The sequence below is a fragment of the Pholcus phalangioides genome, unplaced genomic scaffold, assembly GCF_987345545.1.
Source record: "Pholcus phalangioides strain wild (caught in Gottingen) unplaced genomic scaffold, Ppha-v1.0 ptg000014l_1, whole genome shotgun sequence".
Taxonomy (NCBI): Eukaryota; Metazoa; Arthropoda; class Arachnida; order Araneae; family Pholcidae; genus Pholcus; species Pholcus phalangioides.
The window spans coordinates 2,877,272-2,903,752 of record NW_028301607.1 but is presented as its reverse complement, the minus strand read 5'-3'; the positions used below and the strand labels follow the sequence as shown (position 1 = coordinate 2,903,752).

The window sequence follows — 26,481 nt, the reverse complement described above, 5'->3', positions numbered from 1 at the left end:
ACAAATAACCACTTAATGAGCAGACGACAGACAAGAAGTCGGTTCCCTACAAGCTAAGCTCACAAACAGAACTGGAAGTTCGAACTTCCAGTTCAGTAATTTTTTCAGGACACAAGGAGACGTCCAAAACAAGTAACAACCTGAAGAGAAGAAACAGACGACAGAGATTCTGGGGCTTGCATGGACTTTATATGAGGCTTTTCGAATAGACGTCATAATCATCATCAGCATCACTCCTGAGGGACATGCAATGGATGATCCCCATAGAGATCAATGTTAAAATTGCCGATTTCAGCGTAGAAATGCGGAAATTTGGTGGGGTTTTCTGCCACATCAATAATTTTAAAAATTGAATTGAATCTTTGGCTTTCAAAATATTGAGCTCGCTTAGAGGTACGAAGCCTAGAAAATTAAATATAAAATAATGAGCCGGACCCACTTTTGAGGTGGATATTCATGCAATAACATAACAAATTTTTATTTATATCTTCTCAAGCACGAAAATGAAAATTAATGTCTCATCTAAAGAGTTGAAAAAAGATTAAATTATTTATTTCATTAATGCTGAAAAATTTCTTTCATCAATTCTTGAATTTTCCTTCATTAATTCTGGATTTTCCTTCATTAATTCTGGATTTTCCTTCATTAATTCTGGATTTTCCTTCATTAATTCTGGATTTTCCTTCATTAATTCTGGAATTGTCTCTTTCATTAATTTTGAAATTATCTCTTTTACATTAATTTTGGAATTATCTTCCATTAATTTTATTATTGTCTCTTTTATCAATGCTGAAATGATCTCTTTTACATTAATTCTAGAATATTTTCTTTCATTAATTCTGGAATTATCTCATCGATGCTGAAATTATTTCTTTCATTTATTGTTTTAAATTCCTGTGGATGCCATAAGAAAATAACGGGGTTTGTGTTTGTTTTCACCGAGTCACGTGATGTTCCGATGAAAGATGTTGGGGGGCATCGTTCTCAGCACGGCCAAGGCGGAGACCGCTGACGTCACACTCTCTCCAGCAATATAAGCTCGATGGAGGCTTGATTTATATACTGTTAGTGCTGCCATCTAATCTCGAAATTTCAGGATGATAAGAAAAAGAGTTTTTTGCATTTTTCAGCATAAAATATTTTTATGAGACGAAAATTCCGGTAACAAAATTCGTAAATTTGAAATAATCGATTTTATGTAAAAAAAATAATTATTTCTTTCCACAAAAAAATTCGGATAATATGGATGATCGAACAAATAAGTGAAAATACGTGGTCTTCAGATAGGGTTACCAGATTCAAAACTGAAAAGGAGGATGCCTGGTGCGAACTTTAGGCAGCGCCGTCTTAGCGCATGCCCACCCCTCTCCCGGGCCGTGTCCGAAGGGCCTCAAGAGAAGAGGTACCTCAGAAAAACGAGACGTAGTTGCATTTTTCAGGTAGGGCCTCCAAAAAAGCCCTTGATTCTAGGGCCCATGATGCTATTAAGACGATCCTGACTGTCAGCCCCACCCTTGTGGTGGTCATGGAATTCCAGTACTTGATCCCTTTACTTCTATTAATTTACATTAACAAATTTTACAAAATTTTATAACACACAAATTTACATTAATTACACAAAAATAGCAATAAAAAATTCGAAAAATTATCAGTTATCGAATTGCAACGTATATTTGATAAAGAGATGATGAAACGCTTTAAAAGTATGACAAAAATTTATGTCTGTTCAATATGATTCGAGCCACGATGAAGTGGCAGCAGGTGAACCACGCGCTAATTATTATTAATAATTTATGAATTTTATAAAATTAATTTACATGCCGTTCCCTCTCAATGGATCGTGTTTGATTACGATCCACGCTATCAACGCGTTCCTGAAATAATGAAAAAAATGAGTATAATAAAATGCGTTTCTTTCTGAAAAAAAATTTCCCCTTCAAGATTTATGTTCGTAACTCGAAAAGTTTGTAAGTCGGGGAGCAACTACATAAAATTTTATTGGGGGGGGGCCGCAATTTTTTTTTTTTTTTTTTGCATTGGGCCGCGAAATTCTCCTAAGCCCGGACCCGTCTCCAATTTTTGAATTTAAATATCTCGGGGAATAATGCAGTTGAAAACATGTAATTTGTTTGTTGGGCTCAGAACAAAAGAGCAACAACTGTCTAATTGGAAGTTAGGGGCGGGGATCGTATAAAAATTTACATTTTTTATTTTATTTTTTCATCTTCAAAACTCGTACAGGGTGATTTCTGGTCACATTTTGAGAATTTTTAAAATTAGAACCATACCACTACGACGGACGGTTGAGGAGACAAAGGCTGTAACAACACTCCAAGGAGCAACCATTAAATGTTAGAATGTCCATAATATTACCAATAGGCAGGGCCGCACGTAGTGGGGGGGGGGGGGAGAGCAGGCGGGTCTGGTGCCCGGGCGCATCACCAAAGTGGCCGCAAATTTCAACATTCAACCGAAAACCAACCTACCCGTCAGCATTACGAGGAGGGTGCCTAAATGAGTGGTTGCCCAGGCTAACCAAGTATCCAGTTGCGGTCCTGGCAATAGGTATCTTATTTCTGACGAATCACCGTTATATTGGGTATTTTTTCTTTTAGATACATTGTCAAGTTTGTAATTTACACCCGGTAGAATTTCTTTTACTTCTATAGATCAAACTATATAGTTGATCCACAAAAATCATGTCCTTATTCTGTAGAACTTGGTTTAATGCATGGGCCCATCAGGGTACTTCTGGCACCGGGGTGTCAAGTGACAATTAGATCTGGTTCCGATTTTCAAGAGTAAATATGCAAATAGGTAGGTAAGAATTTTTAGCTAGGTAGTAGTGCCTCTTTCAGAAAAATTGTTTTGTATGTGGGTGTATGAAAATGTTAAGACAGCCCTGGGCATATTTTATGAAAATTGTGAAAAGCTAATCGAAAAACAGCAAAAAATAATGTGAAGTCTATTTTGCAATATTATTAGTTTCTCGTCTTTTGTGCCATCCTTGTAATAATGATCTTCAACTATACAATGAAGTGTTCTTAAAATTTTAGGATCTTCTATCGGATGATCGATGTTGAAAAAAAATTGTACATAAAAAAAACAATTTGATATCTTTTTGTGGTGCCCCTTTAGTACTGATGCCCTAAGCACGAGCGTATTTTGCTTAATGGTCAATCCGGCCCTGATGGTCCCCGAACAAGAGGTAGTCTGCAACGATGGCATAGGTGGTCCGCACGCAAACTTGATAATTCAACTGAATGAAAAATTATTCAATTGTTCTAACTGGTATTAGCAACATCTCTATATGGGCTCAAACAAAATTTGTATATACCTACATACTTTGGTTCACCATACCCTATCAACGAAAATGCGGGAAATTTTGATAATGAAAATACGGGTATCGTTAATTGCAGCAAGAAAATGCAATTTACGACAAAAATTTGCTAATTATTTCTAAAATGGGTGATAGGTGGGAAAATTAAAGGCTGCTGTTGCAAACCACAGTAAATGAAAATGTATTTGACATAAAAACGTTCAAATGACGATGATAATATTTTCTTTAGAAAAATAAGTGGATCTGGGATCTTAAATACGATAAAATACGGGACATCACCAATTGTCATCAAAAACGTTGCCATAAGTCGGAAGAATACCCAGTTGTACTTAAAATCCCTGAAAAATTGATCAAACAACGCTGAACCTGTCAAATACGTAAGATGAATAATTGTAGCTACAGCTATAATTAATAACATGATCGTCACATATTCCCAAGAGATCCGCATAATCTGTCCAGGGAATTATCATAATAAGTTGTGCACAAACGCTCTTTATTCAACATTTTAGTAAACGTGACCAATTCAAATGAGCATCGTTGGAAAAATGTGTAAAAAATTGGGAACGACTAAAAATACCGGAATTTCCTGTAATATAGGACAAAAATAGTCCTTCGGTTCAGAAAAGTTGAAAATACTCCTTTATACGGACATCAATTTCTATGTCTATTTTGTTTTACAACGTCTTTGCATTCCGAATTCGCATTGGAGAATTCAGAGCTCAAAACATTACAATTAACTGGCTTTTCTTATGATGTAAATAATGACTTCTCTCCTATAGAATTTCTGGCGAACCGAACGATACCCAGCCCCATATCCCAACCCTTTAGCATGTCTACTCTCAATCATCCGCAAAATACTACGTATGGATACTGGATACTGCCGAGATGGAAAGAAAAGTTAGCTGTCTCCACCAGGACCTGTTGGGAACTGGGCAAGCACTTTGGCGATTATACGACATGGCGTTTCTTCTCTTGCCCACTTTGCAAGAGGTAGGTAACTTCCTTCCCAAGTTGACCTCTGCATCTCTGCATAATATCCAGAAAGTCCCTTGGTTTGTTGTATCGCGTGCGCGGGAAGAAAAGAATCATTCATTTCTACTACATATCAATTTTTTTTTATTAATTTAAAGAACATTAATTATGATACAAAACTGGTGAGAAAGAAGTACAGAGGAGATCGAATGAAGAGGTGTTCCGCAAAATTGATTGACGTACATCTCCGACATTGAAAGACAGTCAATCATCCTTTTAGATGAAATAACACGCGTATAAAAAAAAGCGGAGCGGACAGAACCTTAGCTCTTTACGAAACGGACATTCAAACCATCACCACCTTTCCTAGAACGGTAATAGGAGTATCCGAATGCAATCGCGACACCAATGAAAAGTCCAAACACCAGCGTCCCGATCACAATTCCAGCTATGTTGCCTGGAAGCACATGAAAGTACATATCAGTATCAATACTAATGTGAAATATTACAACATTATTTATTTATATACAAGGTGATTTCATTATTACCACTTGCCTCATTTTACTGGCAAACCGTTGAATGTAGGGGGCTAACTACCAATTAGAGAATGTATCTAAATAACGTGTAGAACTCAGAAACGTCATTCATATTGCAGGGGGTTATATAGTTATTGAAATATAATAGTTAACTTTTTATACGGACACTCAGTGCTCAAAAACCCAATTAGAAAGTTGTTGCCCCGTCTTTCCTGAGGCAAATAAAAAAAAAAAAATCCATGTTTCTAAGTGTAATCCGTGGATAAATGGGATTAACCCCCTCAGTGGGGTCCGTGGACTCTATCGTACAGGCACGAATTTTCCGTGGAACGCAAAACATTAAGAACCTTTAGTCAAACCCTGCCATAGAAAGAGAAAAATAATGAGAAAAAATAAACGAAGTCATCAAGAAATTGTTTAAAAATTCAAAATTTGAACTGATATTAAAAAGAAAATGAAGTTCGGAAGGTTCCAAGCCTTCACATAAAAACTCAAATTGCCCCTCTATGGGGTTTGGGCTCCACTTTGGGAATCACACCGCTCTAAAGTGTTGTACCTTCAGACACAATAATACGTACTTGGAGCTTTGAACTACGTTGTTTTTTGTGCATATCAATTTATATTGTAGTGAAGCCATTGGTTCGGTCGATCCTTTTAAAAATTATTTTTGGGCAAAATTGCCACATTATGCTGGGTGAACTCGCCTCCACCCTGTTTTCCATAAAGAGAATTTTGTCCGTAGGCACATAATGTGCCTACGGTCTCCCCTATTGTTAAATCTATTTGAGGAACGATAACTGTTTGAGGTCTAAGCAAATTGTCGTTTCAAATTAATGAAGGTGCGTTTGTAGAAGCGAAGCTGATGTAGAGAGAAAGTGCAGGGTGGGCGAAAAAGTCCGTAGAAACTTTAAAAGTGAATAAAAACTGGAAAAATAACCAAAATAAAAAACGGTTTGCAGGGTAAGCATCGCCAGGGCACGGGAATTTTTTTTAAGAAAGGGGGAAAAAAACCTCAAAAAGCCGCCGATAGGTGGCGCCGACCAAGTCAAAGGAAAGATACGCAAATAACGAACAGAATGCCACCAAATCGTTTATAACAGCAGTATGTGCAGGGGAATAACACATTGCAGGCGCGTCACAAATCCAGCAACGGCAGAGTGCAGCAGGTCCACATGCCTGGCTTACAACGGTGAACTGATTGTGGATTAGGAGCGCAGGTTTTTATAACCGTGTCGTTTGCATGTGTCCACCGAAGTCACTCGTACCAGTGCCACCTATCGGCTGTTTTGAGTTGTTTCTCCTGTCTTAAAAAAATTCCCGTGACCTAGCGATGCTAACCCTGCAAACCATTTTTTGCTTCGTTTATTTTTCCGGTTTTCATTCATTTTTAAAGTTTCTACGGACTTTTTGCCCACCCTGTATTTCAAGATTGTGAAAAATTTGCATAAACGGAGTTGTTTGGAAGGTATTTACTAAAGGTTTAAGGAAGGGGAGTCTTTTATTCCAGAAACCGGACGACTTCTATTTCTCTGACGTCACTGCATTGGAAGAAGAGGGGGCGCTTGAATCTGTGTAGAGCAGTGGTTCTCAACCTGTGCTCCGCGGATCCCTTGGGGGCTCCGCATTCGCTCGAGGAAATGAAACTAAACTTGAAAAAATAATTGTAAATGTATCAGTAACTTGTAAGTCTACGGGGCTTCGCCACAGAAATTATATACCAGAAAGGGCTCTGCGATTCAAAAAAGGTTGAGACCAGCTGGTGTAGAGAACATTGAAGCTAGGGCCAACAACGCTGTATAATAATTATAAGCGTTTATAATATTCGTAAAGTCATTCTTACTTCCTCCTCCTTTCTTATTAGTGACATCAAGCTTGAACTTCTCCCAACCTTCAATTTCTACATCACTCTTTTCTATAAGAAAAGGAAAAAAGAATAAGATAGAGCGAAAGCTTATATACACACGTGTGCACGTAATTATGTTATCAGACCAGATACATGGATTTATCACTGAACGAAAATTATGGATTTGTTGACATATTTTTTTCCGCTTTTATGCCAGTGGTTCTCATACTGGGTCCATATGGCTCCCTTGAGCCCCTGGGATATTATAAGTAGCCCACAGAGAGCTTTCAAGTGAAATATGGTGGGGGGGGGGGGGGAGAGGAAATGTGATTATTTTCAGAATCCACCACAGCTGTTTATGAAACCAGGATTATCATTACCCGTGTGGGCATGGCTCAGGGTCCTCATGTCCATAAAGCGCCTACATATCAAGGGTGCTCAACCTTTTGGAAGAGTGAGTGACACTTGGAGGGGGGGGGGTTTGAAAACGTGCCACTGGGCACTTAAGTTATTTGAAAATAAGCCGCGGGCTGCTTAAGTGATCTGTAGATGTTCATTTATTCTAACATTTCACCGATTCTGAAATTATTTCTTTCATTTATTCTGACATTTTACAAATTCTGAAATTATTTCTTTCGTTTATTCCGAATTTTTTAGACTTTCATTTAATCTGAATTTTGGATTCCCATCTTTCACAGAATATATTAAATCGGGGCAAAGGGGGCCCGTTACTATAAGGATGCCTCCGGTCCCATTATTATTTTCGCGCCGGAGCCCCTCGTCCGGTAAGGGCGGGCCTGTTTTACGCGGCCAAAGGTCGCGACAAAAAACAAAAAGGTCAACAAATGTAAAAAAAACAAAAACGTACTCAAATAGAGATGGCAGTTTTCAGCAGCCACTGGATCGATGCCCTTTTCGAGAGGAGATCTCGTGGACAGTGCGCAAGAGCTATCGGATCCTCCGGCGACTGAAGAAGGACAGAAGGTGAATGATTTGCAATTTTTCAGTTGCTCCGAACATGCTTTTGCACATTCTTCAGAAATCACGCCAAGCTCTTGCTTGAAAATGCCATCGTTAATCTTCAAGTTGCCCATGTGAGTGTAGTCGGTGATGAATTTTGCTGCGAAAAGAGAAGAATTATTAGCAATTACAAAAAAAGATGATATCCATCGGCTCAGTAAACGATAGTCTGACCAAATGTAACAGAACAGTAGTTCTCAACCTGTGGTCCACGACGACGGTATAGGTGGCCCCCAAGCAGACAAGATAACATTAATTCTAATAAAACTTGATTCTAACCGAATGAAAGATCAATCAGCATTTGTAACTGGTTCTAGAAATATCCATATGGGTTCAGTTAAAAATTATACTTTTATGGTTAGGTTCACCATACATTATAGTGGAAAATGTGTGGAAACGCGCTCATACGGGGTGCGATAAATACGGGGGAGGGGTGGGCATCATTAAATTTAGTCAAAAAATGCAATTTACTAATTAATGCTGAAATTGCTGATGGGGTGAAGGGGGAATGAAGGACAGCTACAAATCGCAGTAAACGAAATGTATTTCAAGGGGAAAAAATTTTCAGATGATCAGATGACCATATTTCATTGAGAAAAGAACATTAAACTGGGATCTTAAATAGGGTAAAATACGGGACATCACGAATTGTCATCAAAACGTTGCCAGAAATGGGCACAATTACTAATTGCTATTAAAATTGCGAAAAAGAAGGTGGATCTGAAAAATATGTGAGATAAATACAGTAAAACACTCTCTTTTGCAGGCACCGGTGAAGGGCCGGAACTGGGGGGGGGGGGAACGGAGGGGGCAACTGCCTGCCGCGGGCGGAAAAATTTAGGGGTGGCAGTTTTAGGTGAGAACAAAAAACACCGTTACAAATTATCGAACTTTAAAACCGGGGGGGGGGGGTAGCAAAATGATGTTTGCCCGGGTGGCAAAAAACCTAGTTACGGCCCTGCACCTAGTTTGGCCCTGGGCCAAAAAAATCCGTCTGTAAACGAGGGATGACCGAGGGTTTGAAATGCATTCTTTTATACAAGGGGAAATTATTTGGCTGTAAAAGAGGGGAGTGACCTCTTTAACGGATCAAAGGGATGTACGTTAAGAGTGGTTTTACTATATTTATTGTAAAACTTAATTATCATGAGATAATTTTTATATACAGTAAAACCTTTCTATAACAATACTGCAGGAGCAACCTAGAAAAAAATATTGTTATAGACAGGTTATCGTTGCAGACAGTTTTAGCATTTGCGCCATTTCCTAATGAATAGGAATTCAGTCGGGACCAAAAACATTACCGTTATAGGCAGGTTTATCGTTATGCACAGGTTTCACTGTATTGTTTATGAAAACGCTGTATATTCATGACCTTGGTGAATATCACAAATTCAATAAATTGTATAAAAAAATCGGAACAGACAAAATTAAATAAATGTCCCGTAATACGGGACACAAGTGGTCCGTCAAATTATTTCAGACATTCTACTGGTCCTCGGGTTCAGACAGGTTGAGAAACACTGTGATGGAATATATTAGTTTCCGTTAGCATACATGAGTAGTGTGAGCAATCTGCATCTCCGACGCCAATTTCTTCCTCTGTCAGATCAAGAGCGTGTTTGTGGTGGAGTACGCAGCTTTTCTTGGTCTTGCAGTGCTCGAAACCTCTGCAACTGAATCCTTCGTATTGCTTGCACCTCTGGGCACATTCTTCGGGCGAGCGGACATTTTTGTATGATTTGCCACCGGGAATCATTGGCATCAGCCCTTCCATCTTGATGAACATTTCCAAGAACAAAACTGCGAAAGAGATAGAAAGAAAAAAAATTCTCGTGAACTCTCTTGACATGAGCCACCCGCTCACAAAGCATGTATTCAGCATGACATTCACATACGGCCGACATCTTAGCAAATTTCAATTGGAATTAATTTGGTAGGGGGAGGTTTGATGTTCCATATGGTCGCGCACTCGTCTATCACTCCCTTTTCGTTTGGCAGAACATGTCACGTTCACCCTATATAGCCCGTGACCATATCTGGTCTTCACAAGGTTTCCACACCACGAAGTTTGGCAGCGGAAATGTGACGTGAGGAGAACGGTTGCCTAACTTGCACGATATACGTCCATTAAGAGGGATGCAAAATCACATCTGGAACAAGACTCATCGACCTATGCACAAACAAGAAGCTCAATGAAGTGCATTATCTTAGGGCTAGGCAAATCCCACGCGCAAGGCCGCATTGGTGACTAAAAAGTTGGTATTGGCACCTATATATATATATAATGTTATTTTATTTGTGCAGTTACTATACTGCAGGCTGAGAGCAGCACAAAATGTTTGGAATTTATAGCAGCATATCTGCCAACATGAAAAGGGTCACTATGCCCTGAAAAAGTCAAAAGAAGCATTATTTTTGGACCTTTTTTTCAGGTGAAAAAAAACTTTGGCACCCAAAAAATTACTCTGGTGCCTAGATATTTTTGGCGATTTGTCCAGCCCTGTATTAAGTGATCATCATACTCTGGTTGAGTCTAGAGTCTTCGGTTTCCGACCCTCGCATGGTGAAGTACGCGTGCATGTTCCATCTACTACTAAGCTGTGTGGTAAATCTGAGCTGACCTCGATGACAACATACGACCCAGCTGAGCCATCTTCTATCACGACTCCTCAAGAGTCGAGACTAATTGCCCTTTGCAGTGTCTAATTATTCGTTCTTTTTTCCACCATTCGTTTACTCTCGCCTTACACTTGACGCTGTCGAATGCTCAGATAATGATTTTTGGGCAGAGAGCACCTATTATTTGTATTTGGCCCCAGTCATCAAGGGGTCAGTCATAAGGTTGTTGTCAGGATCCCGGGTTCGAACCCAAGGGAGGATATAGATAAGATATTTTCCCAAACGAACTCGAGGCGACCACCGATAGACAGCACCTTCACTACCAACCCATCTCACTAATGGCAGTAAATTGCAATATAGCGATATGGCTAGAGTTGGTGTTTGGTGAAGTAGTCATGAAGTCAGACATTATCCCGGGAGGGACAGAGCCTAGGTCGTGTCTGGTCTGTCGGAGCCATCAAGTCAGAACGAATGAGCCACAGCAACCATGTGACTGGCTATACATAATACTTAAGACAGCATCACCATGCCTAGATGCGAATGAGTAGCTTTGGGAGACTGACGTATAGTTTGTTATCCCAAACTCTATGGCGCTCCTGTATGAGGTCAAAGATTAATGAGACCCTCTCTCTCTCACGATCACTGATGAAAAATCACCGAACTCATAAAATCATTAGCTGATAAAGATCACTTTTATGCATACAAAAAAAGTGAAAGGAATGTTACTTACTCGAGTACACATTGCAGCCTTTCATTTCTTCGATGTCATCCACAGCTGAATCGGGATTTATGACAACCTGAGAGCTTACTCTGCATTTCTTGACCTTGGCGTTCGGACAGATGGAGAAACTAGCGCAGGCTAAGGACTTTTCTTCTTTGCAGGCCTGGTAGCAATCTGTAATGGTGTCGTAACCATCTTCATCTACAGTTGTCTCAACGTAAGTTTGAGATATAATCTGATAGTTCTCGGCGACCATCTTGAAACTTTTGTCTGTATTTGTTTCTAGGAGGATAAAAAAAAACATCACCATAAGTTCATCCACAGTTTCACATAATAAATATCACATTTTTGAGAATCAGACACCAATTTCTATTGAGCCTACTATAGTCGTTTAGTGCATTCACAGATTCTCATCAGTACGGCTAGGATTTTTATGCTCTGAAAACTTCTATGAAATGCTCTATAAAATATGCATTTATGCTCTTAAAAAACTGTAAATATTCTCCTACAAAATTTTTCATTTCCATCTCAAATAACATTAGTTTTAGCAAAACAATATGATAATGAAGTGATGATGCAGTCTAAACTATTTTGAACCATTACTTATTGTACGAATAGAAATTCTTCGTTTCACTAACACATCATCGAGCCAAAATTATTTTCCTAAAAAATTTCCCTTTTGAGAAAGTTTCTTCCTCCAAATTCAGAATTAATGTGCTGCCATCTATAGGTAAAAGTACCTAGCCAAGTAGTGTATTTAGCTTTAGAAAAGCACAAAATTAAAAAATATAAATAAATAATGCTTTTTATTTTTTTGATAAAAACTCTCAAAATTTCCACAAAACGGAATTCCTGTTGAAATTCATCGGGAGGAAAAGAACACCATGCATGTAAATGTAACATGGGTAATAATATGGGGTAATAATATGGGGTAATAATAATAACAATAATAATAACCTGGGGTAATAATAATTCAGTATGAAAATACGCCGTTACAACTGTCAGAACGGTTGCACGCTGGAATAACTTCATAGGGCTGGCATACGCGCCTTCTATTCACTGTAACGCAGATTTGCATACGGTTTCTTCTTCTTCCCCAGGTTACATTTGCATACATGGTGTTCTTTTTTCTCCCGATCAATTTCAACAGGAATGCCGTTTCAACGTTTGTGGAGCGGCCGTTTCGAAACGCGCTACCGCGTTTGCGTTTCACGTTAGACCGTGCATTATTTGATGACAATTGTTTGTATTGCTGTGTACTATCATCACCCCTTAAAGTTTTTCCCATCTTTTCTGAATCACCCTGTATGTACTATTTTATTGTGCTTGCTATTTTACTGTGCTTGTATGTATAACTTTCTCTAAAATGTTTGGAAATCGTTGAATGTGTATCGGAAGCACGTATGTAATATTTCATTTTGAATTTTAAACACATTGAAAATATGTTTCCCGGTGGTGACTTTACGGTTAGAAGTCCCAGAGGATATGAACCGAGCCATCATACGGTTAGTTAGTTAATAAAAATGCCATGCGCCCTGTTACCTATGCACTCTAGTTAAACTCCAAGCAGCCAAATTTCGAATGTTGAAATTCCTAAAATCAACTTTAAAAAATTAGTCTTAAAAAATTAAAAATAATAATAATTATTATTATTATAGAATAATTGATGAGAATGGACTTTTACTTACTGACAAACGGTCCCTCTCCTAACACGATATTATTGAAGGTGACAATAATCTAAATAATGAAAAGATGAATTAAATATTAATCTCGTTCTCGATGATAACATGTTTTACATTTTTGTAAAAAAAAGGAATACGAAGCAATCATTTTCTCTGTGTGGAAATGGATTCCTTCCTTTATTTAACGTTTGACAGATTCCCATTTTGTAAAGGTGGAACCTTAACTATTTGTATAAGATCGATTCAATAGATAGAGAAATTGATTTCTACAATACAATACTGTGTTAACATCACGGGCCTTCGGGATGAAGGGCCAAAGACCGAAAGTGACAGCTACCCTAGTTTAGAATCTCGTGTGCTGTTGAAATCAAAAAACAAAATCCCTTTTCAAAAATTTTGGCTCGTCAATATAAAGCCCACTATATATCTAACGACCGCGAAACAAACAACAATTCATAACGCTTGGGCCCAAACGTTTAGAAGGACCAGCTGTACTACGGGTAGTCACCAGCTGGCCCTTGACGTGATTTTGTGCTGCCCACGACTAGGTAAAATAACTGTGTTATAAGTTGATTTCCTCCATCATTATTTAAGCCGGGGGGGAGGGGGTTCTCAAACATTTTGAGCCACGACCCAAAATCAACAACAGAACCAGCTTCGCGACCCATGGGACTGTTTGTTTTTCGAAATTAGTGAAATCAGTGACCGGATAAGTGCATTTATAAAAGGACCCATTTAAGACCCATCTCGGAAACCCCTGCGAGTCAAGTTTCGGCCATGCCACATAGCTCAAGAATATCTGGCTCTAAATGGATCTGTCCGACCCATCTCGGAAGCCCCTGAGAATTTGATTCTCAGGGGCTTCCGAGAACCCATGTCACGATCCGAATTTGTAACCGAACTCAAGTATCCCTGGTTGCAAAGTGAATTTGAACGAACTTTCCTATAAGCCTATGCGAATCGAATTCGGATCGTGAATCCATAGCTCAAGAATCCCTGGCTGCAAGTGAATTTTTGCGACCTGTCTTGGAAGCCTCTGCAAATCAAGTTTGGGTCGTGACACAGCTCAAGAACTCCTGGCTGAAAATGGATTAGTTAACTATATTCTCACCACACTGCCTTTTTGTACACACTCTTAAGTATATTGCTATTAAGTATTTTATGGGCATTTTTACTCCATTTCTTGCCGCCACCTCGTTGGCAAGTTGCCTTTTATATATATAAGCAATCATCTCTGAATTTCGAAACCAAAATACCGATATATTGTTCCATGAAGATCACTCAATAAGAACACATGTATCGCAAATCTGGTTCTGTGTAATCTCATGAACATACGGGAGCACCAGGTAATGGTGATTTCGATCTACTTCCAATCCTTTCACATCTACAAATAGTCTGCCTGTGCGAAGCTAGTTCATTTTACCTTGACACCATGCTATCACACGAGTTGTGATAGCATGAGTTGTCAGTGCTATCCACACGACTGGCTTTTGACACGCTTTCCATCCCAAAAATAAAAATCTACACACAGCGTTTCACAACATTCCCTAGGGGGGAAAAAAGTAATTGCAGAAAAAATGTGTAGAAATAATGTTTTGTCTGCAAGATTATAACTATGGATGAAAGATGAGGACATGATAGGATGGACCATGAACTTTTAGTACACCGCCAATCGACTGCTTTTACAAGGGGACACCAGTATCGATTGGTGAGGGACAATGCAAGGTTATGGTGTCGCAGGGAATTTTTCTCCAATAGGGTTGTTAATAAATGGAATAGCTTACCCCCGGAGGTAGTAAATTGTAACACAATTGACACGTTTAAAAAGAAATACGATAAACATGTTGGGGTAAATCGAGAAGCTATCCATTCTTAGAATAAGACAACCATAAGTATTCTTTATGGGCATTGTATAATATTTTATCATGTGTATATATTGTTTGTAATTTGTGTTAATTGCATTTTTAATTGGGTTGCTGTATTTTTGAAACATATGACAACCATATTTTTATGGGCATCTTTTTATCAGCCACCTCGTTGGGCATTTTGCCTGTTGTGGCGTGTATTTGTATTTGTATTTGTATTTGAAAGAAACAGTAATTTTTGATGCACTGCATCTACTAGCTGGGAACCAGATAAACGATGGTATGCACCAGTTTATGACGAAGCGGAGCCCAGGGCAAAATTTTAATGACTAAATTGCTCGTTTTTTACTATGTTACTTATGGCGGACACAAATCTGCGAGTTTTCTGAGTCATTTCACTAATGCGGCTTTTACACCTAAGTGTTGTCCCTGGTACGACCCACGGCGCTGTATTTGACCATTACGTTGGCCCTTGAACAGGGAGAAGTTGGCTGTCCCTCAGCCATACGATAGCTTAAGATAGATACCCACATTATTTGGGTGAGATGATTTTATACTGGCCCTGATTCCCATCTTGACAAGATATACTGCGCGGAGTGAGTTGGATTTCTAACAAATTCACTACTTTTGAAAAAACTGTCTTTAACGCATACGATATTTCAACAACCCTGTGGCATGATTGAAACTAGGGATGGCAACCTCGTCGAGCTATGTTCCCCCTCCAAAATTTCTGTTTCGAGTAAATTTTTCCCACGAAGTCAGAACTAATATGAGTGCTGCCTTCTGTCGGTAAAAATATCATCGAAAGCACCTTGACTATACCGAGTGGACTCATCGCCCGCCCTCCGAGTGGCGAAACCAGTTTCCCATTCCAAACGTGACGTCCAATCTTACAAAAAAAAAACAGCATAGGGAACAGCTATTGGCTGTAGCGATAATATTGACGTCACATTTTGCACAAAGATGGCGGATAAGTCAGCCTGAGATTTCCAGGGTCTTTAGAATCACCTAGCGATTCTTATCCGAATCTGTTCTTGCTCCATATATCATTCATTTTGAAACTGAAGCTCAAGCCAAGCATCCACGGGTCTAAAACGCTTCCCGAGACGCCCCTAATTTGCTCGCACTCTGCTAATTAACGCACGCTGTACGTTGAATTTCCACAGGAAGTTACGTGCAATAATATTGCAGTTTTTCGCAATAACATTTTAATCCTTCAATAGCTTCAATTACCTCCTCATTTTTATCAGACGTCAGGTCTATTGGTACAGATACAGTGAAAGCCCTTCTCTCCACAGTTTCTTCTAACGTTGCGATTGCGTCATCGAGGAACGGCTGCTTATTATTTGATTTCCCATATCCACCTGAAAGAGAACGGAATTAATCAAGTTGCACAAAATAAGATGCAGAAACAGGCCTGACAATTTGTTACTTGCATTAAGGTACACAAATTGCGCTATTCGACCACAGGGAGGAGATAATTATACAAATCACAGTACGGACGGGATTAAACTACAAATGCTTAACAAAAGATGTTTCACAAAACTTCAACAAAAAAAACTGCTGACCCTCTTTCTTAATGTTTTAGAAGGATTTCGGTTTGTTTGGAACCGGAAAAAAAAAAGAAGAGATGCATTGTTTTTGGTTGAATACACCATGTTTCTAACTGGTTGTTTCGCAAAGGCTTCTAAAGCAGTATTTTCCCATCCAGCTTCGCGAAACATTCATGTAGCATAATTGTAGATTTGTTTGAAACATTGTACTAGCTCTATATTGGTTTTTATTTATATTTCGTAAATCAGAGGTTTGCACAAATGATATACTTTTTATTTTTTGCTGGTCCGCAAATTATTTCTCCCATCTATTCTTTTTTGCAGTTCCGTAAAATAATTCATTCATTTATTTGCTTTTTTTCAGTTCCGTTCCGCAAATTATTTCTCCCATGTGCCGGACTACCAATTATTTCTTCACTTTGTTTATTTTTTTAATCACAGATCGTGTCGGTCCGCAAATTATTTCTCCCATTTATTCATTTTTTGCCGGTCCGCGAATTATTTCTCCCATCTGTTTGCTTTCTGTTGCCGGTCCGCAAAGAATTTCTCATATTTATTTATTTTTTCCAATCTGCGTATTATTTCTTAGATCTGATTCCCCACGGCTGTAAAAAGTTTGAACACTGTTTTAAAGGGTTCCGTGATGTCCAAAGCTGCAAACGTCTTCCATTGGTGATGCAATAGAAACTTATGTGTATAACAAAAATATTTATGTGTGTTTGGGTTCCGCGGAACAGTATCGTAACCATCGAGTGTTACGCACGAACGAAACTAGAAACTTCTGATCTAAACAACCCATTTTAAAACAGCACATAATAACTATTGAATCAATAATTTATTTCCAAGCAAGTGATCCAACTGCAACTGGTAACCTTGATGTGAATATTGAAAAAAATTGTTTGAGGGAAAAACTATACAGGGTGATTGCATAATCCTCCTTGCTGACATTTTACTGCCGAACCATTGATTCTAGAGACATACTTTCAATTAGAAAAAAAGTATTCAAATAATGTGTAAAACTCATGTGTATACGTCATTCATGTTGTGAAGGGTTGTGCATTTATTAAAGGGACCGAGGTCCCTTTTAGGACAGGGTGACCAAATTAAACGTTATTTTTATTTATTTTTTGATAACTATACAACCCATTGCAACATGAATGAGGTATCTGGGTTCTAACGTTATTTGGATACATTTTCCAATTGGAGTTATATGCCTCTACAATCAAGGGTACGCTAGAAAAATCAGGCAAGGGGAACTATGGGAATCAAACAGCACCTCCTAGAGATAGAAGGCCTCTGCAGTCTGCTTGTGACGTCAGTAAGTAGAGTCCATTTTCCCTCAGAATATTCAGGGGGGAAAAATTCCCTGCTCGTGCCAGTATCATCGTTGTGAGGAAAAGAAATGATCGGGATCAGAATTGGCGATTTCTATGCCCCCACATCCAATCACTAAGCGGTATTTGTGAGCCAATCAGTAAGATTATCCGCCAAAATAAGAAGAAACGAAATAGGATACGGTGTTTTAAACTTGCTAGGTAGTCTGAATGGCGTTTATGTCAAACACTGCAGAGGCCTTCTATCTCTAGGAGGCGCTGAATCAAATCTGCATCAGCCCCGTTAATTATTGAACGCGCAGTATAAGTCAGCACAATCAAGAAATACGTACGGAAATACACTTTGCAGTCATGAAGTTCCTTATTTCGAACAGTATCATTATCCATTGCTACAGATGCAGTTAAGCATGTTTGCCCACAGAAATGGAATCCTCTGGAAAAAATATAATGAGATTATTATTAGTCCATTATAAAAATACTTCTATAATAAACTAATGGTATTTTTTTCCTGACGAAAACTACTGAAACGGACTTTTATTACTTCGTATGTGTCTGAATAACAGTGTTGTCCGAAAGTCACGGATCTGTTCTGAAAGAAATTGCTAAATGGTTTGTGGGATGTGTTCAAGAACAAAGTGTAATACAATATAGGGAACAGATATCGTACCCACTTATGCCAGGAACATGAATGTGCAAATTCTTGGGAGAAAAAAAGAACTTGCAATTTTATTATTATTGATGAATATTAATGAACATCGGATTTTATCAAAACTTGGGATTATTTTCCTAAACTGTTTTGCAACGTGTGTTTCAATAGGGATACACATTCGTTTCAGGTAAAACTTAGCAAAATAAGGCATCGAAACGGCTGATAAAGGAAATGAAAATTTGCACATTCTTCGTTTCTGACACAGGAGGAGAGGGGCGATACGGCACAGCCCAGGATCCTCGGATCGGTCATTGCATTAATGGTTATTTGACGTCTATTCGGTCTATATCCAATATTTGCGATACGCTTTGTATTAGCATCGAACTTTTGTTCCCGGGTGACCAATTGGTTTACCAACTCTCCTGAAGATGCTAACCACTAGTGTTGGGGGAAACGTTGAGGACCCGAATTGACAATTTCCATCATTTGTCTTTTATTTTGTCCATTGATTGTCCCCGATGAGGAGTTTCCCCGTATCCCATACCATTCTTTCCCTTGATAAATCAACTCAAAATATGAATTTTTTCTGCAGGAAAATATGGAAATAACCATATCTTGTAACCATATGTTACTACCAGCAAGACTGTCTTGCGACGACGTTTTGACTTGAACAGACGTATTGCTTTTCTCGTTCCGCTGAGCAACCGAGATTGAAGGTTTGATTCTCAATCCGAGTGAGAGACTCGGTCAGCGTGATATTCTTATCCTCTGACGACGCCCATAGCGTGTCGAAATGCATTAAGGATTTTTTTAGTATTTCTTGGTGCAATGGAACGAGCTTAATTCGTTCCGCTAACGTACTCGTTATACGAATCGCTCGTTATTCCAATCAAACTCCCCCATAGGAGATAATGGAAACACGGATAACTCATTCCACAATTATTCATTAACGTAAAAATGACTAATAAGAACGGTATTTAATCAATAATACAATGAAATAATAATAATATATAATACAATAAAATACATATATTGCACGAGCCAATGAATTTTCAGAGATATTGACCTTGATCCGCACCTATCCTGGGCTAGAAATCAGTGAATTTCCCTCTTGCGAGGAGGGCATCTCAACATCATGGGTCCTCAGGAAAAGCGCAGGGTCGTCTTGAAAGCCCCATCGGCTTCCTTTCCTTGAATACAGTAATTTTCCTAAGGCCCGTACTTGGATAAGAATGATGTCTAGTATGCTATTCACATATTGAAGCTCTCAAAAATTTTGACCAAATATCGTTATCATGGGCACCCCTTTCAAACTTAAGGCCCCGGGCCGTTCCAGGGTGGCCCACGTATTAAGACGTAACTGACAAAGTGTTCTGGGGACACCCGTACTTGGCTGGAGAGAAGTAATAGCTTACACATATTAATTCCATCCAGAAATTGCTGTACCAGATCTCATTATGCGCCCCGTAAGGATATGAGAGCCCGGGCCCTGCCCATATGGGCCCGCGGATTTAGATAGTCCTGGTTCCATGCTGTGCTGGATTCAGACAGTATTAACATTTTCTACCACCATATAATTCACTTGGAATCACACCTCTCTCTCTGAGGGCCTCTGTTCAGCACTTGTCGTGGTTCCCCTTCATCTGATTTTCACCTGTGTTCCCCCCTCAGAATATCCCAGAGACTCTAGAGGGTCATATGGCCAACCACTGCATCATATGGCCAACCATCTACCATGTTAACATAACTCACATAAATCTGAAATATCTGCTGTCATCTACCGAATAAAACTAATATGATTTTTCAATTGACATTGGTAAAAGGTTTCTGATTGATGGAATGTATTAAAAATAATATAATACGGTATAACAGAATATTTTTGTAAACAATAATATATATTGAATTATCTAATTTGCTTCAAAATTTTAACGGTTAATGTTTTAATGAAGTAAAATAGTATAATCAAATTTGTGAAGCAGGGTGGTTAACGTTAGACAAAATTTTCTGATATTATATTATTTTGAACAAATATCAATTGATAAAATTTTTTTTTAAATTTAATAATTTCGGACACATTATTGCTTATTGAAGTATTATCAATATGGTACAATATTTCTTTTATTACTTTTTCATGCTATTCAGAAGCCAATCTGCAACTTCAATGGGAAATTTATAAATTTCCGCCACAACAGGCAAAATGCCCAACGAGGTGGCTAATAAACAGATGCCCATAAAAATATGGATGTCATATATTTAAAAAAAAACAGCAACCCAATTAAAAATGCAATTAACACAAATTATAAACAATATATACACATGATAAAATATTATACAATGCCCATAAAGAATGCTTATGGTTGTCTTATTCTAAGAATGGACAGAGCTTCTCGATTTACCCCAACATGTTTATCGTATTTCTTTTTGAACGTGTCAATTGTGTTTCAATTTACCTCCGGGGGTAAGCTATTCCATTTATTAACGACCCTATTAGAGAAAAATTCCCTGCGACACCATAACCTTGCATTGTCCCTCACCAATCGAAACTGGTGTTCCCCTTGTAAAAGCAGTCGATTGGCGGAACAGTTTTATTCGATAGATGACAGCAAAAGTTCCAGTGAAATGATTTTATTTGCATGTTATATAATAATACTGCAGTAATTCGCAACCTGATGCCATGTGACCCGTTTGTGGCCCTGGGATATTCTAAAAGGGTTCCACAGATAGGAAGGGGGCCCACACACACAGAAAGAGAGGTGAAGAATTAGAGCTTTCAAGTGAAATATGTACAGTATATATGTTACCGCTAAAGTGCCGAAATCAGTTATTCTACAGATTATCTATGTATCGAATCAGTTAACCTGCAGATTAGCCAGGTAATGTGCACATTAAAGGCTTTCGAGCTTTATCGGTAACATATATAATGTAATAACGCCATATATACAAACATACGATACGATAATGTATACAAATTAACTTACTCTAAACAACGAGAGAGAAGAGGACTATCTCGTGTTGGACGATTTACGGACACTATTGTCTGCATTCTTATTTCTTTTTGTGTGATTTTAAAAAGAACTTATCCAATGGCCCTTGCTTTTTGCCTCCTTTTTAGGATTTCTCGGAGATGGGAAGTTGCCTTGTCGTTGGAAAGATTTATTGCTTGCTTTACTGTGCTTTTATTTCATTGGTATTTTTCTACAGAATTTTGCACGGATTCCCACATTTTACACTTCTCTCTAATCACATTTGAAAAGTGAGGAACTTCTCTCTTCCTCAGAAACAGATACCCTCAATATAAGCTTTTGCTGTTGTATGCAATGGAGGTCCATCATTTCGTCTATGGTCAACTCCTGGCTACGCAGAATGTATATAAAAACAAGCACACATCATACGCGCGATTACAATGCGACATCTAGTTTCGTATAATAGATACACTCAATTTTTCCAGTGAGGCACACTGGCCGGACACTGTAGGGGAGAATATTACCTACAATTCCACAGTACGTGTGTGCACGAAAGCGAAAAATCATCTCAGTTGTGAAAACGTGACAATAAATAAACAAAGCGCAAAATTTTTGCTCGTAATGCGTATCATCGCTCGTTAATCGAATCAGTTTTTTTTTTTTTTTTTAAATTTTTGCTCGTTATGCGAATTGCTCGCTAACCGAAGTTCCATTGTATTTGCCTTACTCGTAGACGATTTTTTCAGTAGATCTTCTTTTCATGATGCTCCTTCAGCCGAGGCCCCCGGACAAAGGCTTTAAGACAGCACTGGATCTCGTGTGAATGTTTATCGTTCCAAAATTTTTAAGATTTGTATCTAAACAAAGGCTGCCGCCCATACAGCCTGCTGCCCGGGTGCTCTGGAACCCTTTCCCCTTGCATCAGCCGCCCCTGGAAATAACCCTGTTCATACGCAACTTTCTACTCAAAATTTTTAATTTGGTGTGGCAATGATCACTCATAAGCACGTATTACTATAAGCACGTTATTAATTGGGGGTTGCTGTAATTTCGAAGCATATGACAGCCATATTTGTTATGGACAACTTTATTCTCAGCCACCTCGTAGGGCATTTTGCCTGTTATGGTGGTGTATTTGAATTACTTTAAAAAAACCGCTGTGCTGGTCGAGTGGTCACAGTGACATACTCGCATCGTGAGGACCCGGGTTCGTACCCCACCGGCGCTGGCTGTAGTTGGTTTTTTGCGGTTCCTAACTCCGAAGCGCGAATGCGAGCTGATTTCTCCATTAGAAAGTCTCACCACAGAGAGCAACAGGTCTAAAACAATACAAATATTGAAACATCACACTTCACGTTAATATAGATAGCACCAGTAAACAAATACACACTCAGACTGTTAGGTGCACATATTCACACTTCCGGCACAACTCACAAGGTAGTAAATTGCCCATGGCGATAGACCTGAGTTGTGCCCGGTTTGAAAGAAAGAAAGATCCCTTTAAAAAAATAAAAATTGAAATTACCTGCAAAGGAAAGTGTCTTCAACACAAGTTCTGGCACAATCTTCCAAAGTATTCACCTTTTCTCTCAGCATCAGACCCCTTCCCAGTGGAACTCGACTCAGTGGATACAGCCAAAACTGATCTGAGGATTCGGAGAAACACCCACACTCACAATATTTCAATGTTATAGTCATGATCAGAACTCTAGAATTAAACAAATTTCTAGAAATTCAAGAAATCGAGGAAAAGAGGAACCTCGCAATGAAATTGACTTACTCAGGAAAGGCGGTCGCTCAAGCATCAGACCAGTAACGTAAATGCCGGTATCGAAATAATCAGCCTAGAAATACAATTTAAGTAACCGATCAGCCACTAGACAAATAGACTTGTACTAGATACATTTAGAGGGTTTAGAATCAAAGTAGTCTAAGGTCAGGATTGCACTATAAAAGTTATATAAACGTGCTTTTATAAAACTTGAAAAATACCACCAATAAACTGATCAGTTTCATTTGTTCGAATGTAATCGATGAGCTTATTGGTTGTATTTTTTAAGTTTTATAAAAGCACTTTTGCAAAACTTTTACTGTGTAATCCCTGCCTCAGTTACTAGAGTGAAACTTTTCATAACAAAGCGTTCTTTTCTGAAAGCTCCCAAAAAATCATTTCAATGAAAACTGATTTTTTGGGAGCTTTCAGGAAAGAACTCTTTGTTATGAAAAATTGCACTCCAGTGACTTAGACCGGGATTACACCATACAAGTTTGGTAAAAGTCCTTTTATAAAACTTGAAAAATGCCAGAAAAAACTTAGACCACTTTGATTCTCAGCCCCTCATTTATAAAACAGAAATAATTTTCATTTTTGAAAGCATTTCATAGGCAGCGACTGCTCACCCTAAGGCATCTTTAAAGGATTTCCTAAGGGTATTTCGGCATTTTCTAGGGGTTTCTAGCTCACTCTATTTCAATCACCAGCGTAATACTGTACTATAGGCTACTTGTTTGGTTCATCATGGCCGGAAACACGGCCCGAATACGTCACGGTATCGTTCCATCAAGCATAGGCATTGAGGTACCAATGTTGTATTCCTGTAGAAACTTCAGGACCATGATAATTCATTACGCTTTTTAATGAGCTAAGTATAGGCCATCTCATCCCGTATAGTCACCAAGCCACCTTTAGCAAGACAAGACGCATACGCAGGACCCTACCCCCAAGCCAACCAAAAATACAAAATACATTTCTAATATTTTCGTACAAAAAATTTTGAAATATGGAAAGAAAATACCTTTTATATGCTATTCTCTAATGAATTTATATTAATCAAATTTTTTTGAATTGTGGTAACATAATTTCTTTGGAAGAAATCCCCCCCGAAAAGGTCGACCCCGTGTACGTCCAGAACCTCCTAGAGATAGAAGGCCTCCGCACTCAGCTTGTGACGTCAGTAAGCAGTCCATTATCCCTCAGAATATTCAGGGAAAAAAAATTCCCTGCTCGTGCCAGTATCAATGTTGTGAGGAAAAGAAATGATCGGGTCCAAAATTGGCGATTTCTATGCCCTGCATCCAATCACTACGCGGTGTTTGTGAGCCAATCAGGAAGATTCTACGCCAAAATAAGAAGAAACGAAATAGGATGCTGTGTTTCAAAATGTGGCAAACTTGCTAGGTAGTCTGAATGACGTTTATGGCAAACAGTGCAGAGGCCTTCTATCTCTAGGAGGTGATGGTAGGTCCCTAGTCACCATCTTTGCAGTTCTGTGTCTAGTCGTTGGCAGTGCCATTTTCTTTTGTCTATTTTTTTGTATAATTTAATTACAGGGTGTCCCATAAATTCGTAAATAGTTTAAAAATTCATAAAATAAGAATTGATATACTATTTGAATGTGGTTTGCGAAAAAGTTATTCTGGCGAGGGGGGGGGGCAGAAAAAAATTAGCTTACATTTTTGTCAATAGAGGGCCAGAGAAACCACTCCAGCATTAATGATTGGGCCTGAATATTTGTTTCATCTCTTCTGTGTCCAAAACGTTCGTAAAGCTGCGATTTGTAGCTGAGGTAAAACAACTTCCTTAATAGTGTTTTATCCACGAATTCAAAAAATGAGCTGTTAATCGTGCACCCTGCATTTTATAGGCCTCTGATTTGCATATTCCCAATGATTTACTTTCGTGCAGCAGCACCCTCTATCTAAAATAATTTGAACTATTCTTTCTTATACCAAAAAAATTTCCCCCTTCGTGAGAATAACTTTTTCACAAACTGCATTCATATTTTCTAATTCATTCAACTTTCATGAGTTTTTAAACTATTTACGAATTCATGAGACACTCTGTTATTAGTCATTAGCCACCCTGAATTGTTGCACCCTGTAAGTATTACTGTGTTAGGTCCGGCTGATCGACCCCACGCCCAACTCCGGGGTAATTTGTTGCACCCTGTAAGTGCTACTGTGTTAGATCCGGCTGATCGACCACGCCTTACGGGTAATGAGCTTATATCGCGTAAGCGACAGAGCTTGATCCTGCTCGGTCCGTTCTGTACTGTACTCAGTTAGAGCTACATGCAATCGTTGCATCAATAATTTTATACGGCGCATCTGGTGTCAGAAACTTTGGTCGTACCAAATTATTGAATGTATTCAAAAAATAATAACAATAAAAATTACTATAAATATCTACAATAATTTCTCCTGCACCACCTCTTAATTTATCTAAAGGAGAAAAATTTAGCACATAAAATAAGAAATTAAAATTGGTCTAACCTTCAAGAACGGGATTCTAATGTCTGATATATTCAGCGTTGTTGCGAGTTCACTTCGAATTTCTTGGAGGAAGTTGTAGTTATTTCGCGCCAAGGGCTTTGCAAAGTCATTCGAAAATTTGTCGACGTCTTTCTCTCCGGCTGTGAGAAATATAATGGAAAGATCGATATGAAAATCAATTAGATCTCATCTACAGGGTGATCATGATTAAACTTCCTGTACTCTGAGTAGTTTTTCCTCAAAAACCTGCTTATCCGAATACAGCTAAAATTTTAGGATATCTTAACGAGACCCATGGGAGAGAGATTTATGAAACAGAAACACAAAGTAGTTCAATTTTCGACCACCAGGTGAAAAGGTGACGTTTTTTTTTTTTAAATTGAAGTTTCCCTTTTCCTCAGGCTATATAGCGTATACGCTAAGTTTCAACGGAATACGCCCTCCAAAACGGGTGCTAAGTAGGTCTGAGTAGTTTCAGTATACTGACACTGCTCAGCCCAATGCAGCACCCGTCAGTATCCTGACACTACTCAGACCAACGTAGCATCCGTTCTGGTACACGTATTACATTGAAACTTGGTATATACGATGTGTACCCATAGGAAAAACGGAAATTCTACAAAAAGCGCCATTTTTTCACCCGGTGGTCGAAATTTGAACTATGTTTTTATTTCATAAATCTCTCTCCCACGGTCCCATTAATGGTATAATTATCCTAAATTTTTTTGGCAGTATTCGGATAAGCAGTGCTTGAGAAAAACTACCGTGTACGGGAACTTTAATTATAATGACCATGCGTATGTATCACCATTTACCGTAAATTTATATCACCATAATCACCATTTACTGTAATTCTCAAATGCATGTCTTTTGAATTACAGCCAACTACAATTTTTCTTATTGTGACAGTCTCATGCGATTCGACTGCCAACGTCCTTAAAAAACCATCTATGGCGCTAGTCCTTCACCTATAGGTCGCGTCCCAAACTTGGGTAGCGGGGGTGGGAACTTTCGGGATGGGTCATTCAAATTCTCTAACAGCCAGGAAATCTTGAGCTACGGATGCTGACACAAAACCATATTCTCGTACGAATCTACTTACAGCCAAG

At 38.6% G+C, this 26,481-nt stretch overlaps 1 protein-coding gene across 1 annotated transcript in view; it reads right to left on the bottom strand.

Moving 5' to 3' along the window:
• Positions 1-4,436: 4,436 nt before the first annotated feature.
• Positions 4,437-26,481, bottom strand: part of LOC149077930 (uncharacterized) — a 55,139-nt gene continuing 33,094 nt past the window's right edge. The window contains exons 14-24 of the mRNA XM_089241537.1: positions 25,373-25,512; positions 22,881-22,944; positions 22,626-22,746; positions 17,821-17,921; positions 15,835-15,965; positions 12,743-12,791; positions 11,064-11,336; positions 9,269-9,514; positions 7,560-7,811; positions 6,689-6,760; positions 4,437-4,769 (exon numbers count right to left, since the gene is read on the bottom strand). Of these exons, the coding sequence (XP_089097663.1) occupies positions 4,636-4,769; positions 6,689-6,760; positions 7,560-7,811; positions 9,269-9,514; positions 11,064-11,336; positions 12,743-12,791; positions 15,835-15,965; positions 17,821-17,921; positions 22,626-22,746; positions 22,881-22,944; positions 25,373-25,512 (1,583 nt within the window). The 3' untranslated portion in view covers positions 4,437-4,635. The remainder of the gene's footprint in view (positions 4,770-6,688; positions 6,761-7,559; positions 7,812-9,268; positions 9,515-11,063; positions 11,337-12,742; positions 12,792-15,834; positions 15,966-17,820; positions 17,922-22,625; positions 22,747-22,880; positions 22,945-25,372; positions 25,513-26,481) is intronic.